This window comes from Alligator sinensis, unplaced genomic scaffold (assembly GCF_000455745.1).
Source record: "Alligator sinensis unplaced genomic scaffold, ASM45574v1 scaffold301_1, whole genome shotgun sequence".
Classification (NCBI taxonomy): domain Eukaryota; kingdom Metazoa; phylum Chordata; order Crocodylia; family Alligatoridae; genus Alligator; species Alligator sinensis.
In genome coordinates, this window is record NW_005842035.1 from 1,562,285 (window position 1) to 1,564,704 (window position 2,420).

Consider the following 2,420-nt stretch of genomic DNA (forward strand, 5'->3'; position numbering starts at 1 on the left):
GGGACGGCGAGGTCCCTGCCCAAGCGGACTCGTCTGTGCGGGTCTGCCCTTCTCGGTGGGTCTGGTCCTCACCCTGCAAAGAGGGGTGTTGCATCCTAGATCGCTCCAGCGAGGCCAGAACACAAAGCGGGCGGATGTGGGGCAACCACCGCCCCGCTCCGGGAGCAGAGACAGGTGTCCCTGCTGACACTCACCCCGGACGCTGCCGGGCACGGCCCAGCTCAGCAGCAGAACCAGCCACCACGGTCCCGGGCGCCCCAGGCTAGCACCCCCGCCGCGTCCCCTGCTGCATCTGTGCCGGAGCCCCGCGGCGCCCAGCCCTCGCCTGTTTGCCTCCATGTCCTGGTTCACTTCATGTTGCAGAGGCGGGGTTTCCTCAGGGCACCTGGCAGGGAAGGGCTGGACTGCCTGGGGCAGACGAGACACTCCCAGCTACCGGGTGTCACTGCCAGGACTGCCAAGCCCCGAGCCAGCCTCACACCAGCTCTCTGGGGGCAAGGAGCAGGGCAGTGTGGAGAGCACCGGGTCCTTCTGGACCCCATAGCAAACCACAGCACCCTCCCGCGTGCTGCCCACGGGCTGGGGTGGGACTGTATCACATGTGGACGCGCCCACCTGGCTCCTGGGGTGCATCTGCAGCTCGCTGGGCTCCAGGTAGCACCCACGTTAGCCCGGGCAGCTCTGCACCAGCTGGGGACGTGCCGACGGCCAGGACGGAGACGGTCCAGGAGACGGAGACGCTGATTCTGACACGGAGGCTGGGATTCATACAGCACGATCAGGAGAGGGGGTTTCTTTGCACAAGTTTTCTACAGGCAAAACCCCCCGTGGAGAGGCATCACCCCCATCACCGCTTGCATTTGGGGATCTGGCTATAGCAAGACACCGGTGAACGGTGATTTCTCCTTGAAGGGCCAGCCTGCACGTTTGCACCGGTCCAGTGCCAGCAGCAAACCCCTTCCAGTGCACGCAAGGCCAGAGGCCCAGCCTGACCCTGGGGAAGCCCCTTATGCGTGTCATGCCTCAGTTTCCCTCTCTGTGAAGGGCTGCCAGGCTGCCAGCCGTGAGCGCTTGCTCCCAAAACTCCTTTTCACGACAAACCGGAGCTGAGAAACAAAGGAAAGCTCAAGTCCTAGAAAGCGTCGACTTCCCTCGGGAATTTTTGCGGGGGGGGACTTGTGGAGAAGCTGGAAAGGGCTGGCAGGTCTCCCAGGAAAATGACTCGGGTTTCAGTTTTCAGGTGCATTTTTCTTTTCAGCTTTCAGGGGGGGAAAACGCCGGGTTGGGGCTGACCGATCTGCTCTTTCCAAGGTTTCCCTTTGAACCGGGCGGTGGGAAGGGAAGCACGTACCTCTCCTCTCCCAGATGTTCAACCATCAGGTACCGTTTTTACAAGATCTGGCCCAAAATTTCCGCAGGGAATAAAGCAGGTGGCAACCAGCCCCAGAGCTCAGATGAAAGGAGCCAAATGATTGAGGGAGGGATTGCCAGGGGCTGGAGCAGATGACCCCGAGGGTCCCTCACAACCTGAGCCAAGGATGGGGACCCAGCAGAGAGGCCTGGCCGGGCAGGACAGAGAGAGCAGCGGCTCTCCAAGTCCGGCGCGGGGTGTGCGAATAGATACAGTACCCCCCGCAACGTCAATGCCCGGCTCCAAAAGACAATGCCTGTCATTGTGCCCGGACCAGGAACTTCCCGAGGCAAACAGCATGGTAGTTTTGGGCTGGGTTTGCCGTCAGCCATCCGCACGCGATGCCAAGTGACTCATCTCACGCAGGGTCATGGGAGGGCAGTGGCAGAGGGGCGGGATGCCATCAAGGGGAAAAGCAAAGCATGGGGGCAGAAGGAAGGGTCTGACCTTCAGGGGACCGGGGCCGGCACCCCCAGGACCGTGCAAGCACCGGGGACCCCAGGAAGGAGCTGGGGGTGTCTCTGCCCAGCGTCGCTTCCCTGGTGCCACCAGACCAGCCTGAGCTGCTCCTTAAACCAGTTCCTCATTCCCCAGGTGGGTGACAGGCCTGGCGCTGGGCAGGCCCCGCTCCCTCCGGCTGGCACCCCCTTCCTGCCTCCAGCACTGGATCTGTCTTCTCTGCACCGTGCAGAAGGGGGACCCATGGAGGGGCTCCTGGGGCAGGGACGCTGCTGCCCCCACCCGCCCCCTCCCTCCAATGCGCCCAAGCTCGGGGGGAGCCTGCAAGGCAGGAAACCAGCTCGGGGTGTTGGGAACGGGTCGCTCCGACCGCTGCAGCCCCCCGGCCCCGCGCCGGCCCGGGCTTGCCCCGGTGCGGCTGGCTGGGGAGACGCGCCAACACAGCGGGGAACAGCAGGAAGGCCCCAAAGGCCTTGGCTTTGTGCCCTGACCCCCCCCCACCCTCAGCATGCCAGGCAGGCCCCCCCTCCAACAGCTGGATACAGCCCCC

General features: G+C 64.0%; 2 protein-coding genes across 3 annotated transcripts in view; one reads left to right on the plus strand and one right to left on the minus strand.

Annotated features, from left to right (window-relative positions):
* Nucleotides 1-1,214, minus strand: part of LOC112550100 (mucin-2-like) — a 7,784-nt gene extending 6,570 nt beyond the window's left edge. The window contains exon 1 of one of the 2 annotated variants that reach the window (XM_025202712.1): nt 616-1,214. In XM_025202712.1, the coding sequence (XP_025058497.1) occupies nt 616-769 (154 nt within the window). In that variant the 5' untranslated portion in view covers nt 770-1,214. Of the gene's footprint in view, nt 1-194; nt 591-615 lie in introns of those variants that run through there. The other variant, XM_025202713.1, reaches the window with a different exon arrangement.
* A 652-nt stretch (nt 1,215-1,866) lies between these two features.
* Nucleotides 1,867-2,420, plus strand: part of LOC102380891 (deoxyribodipyrimidine photo-lyase-like) — a 7,138-nt gene continuing 6,584 nt past the window's right edge. The window contains exon 1 of the mRNA XM_025202748.1: nt 1,867-2,005. The gene's annotated coding sequence lies outside the window, so the exon portion shown is untranslated. The remainder of the gene's footprint in view (nt 2,006-2,420) is intronic.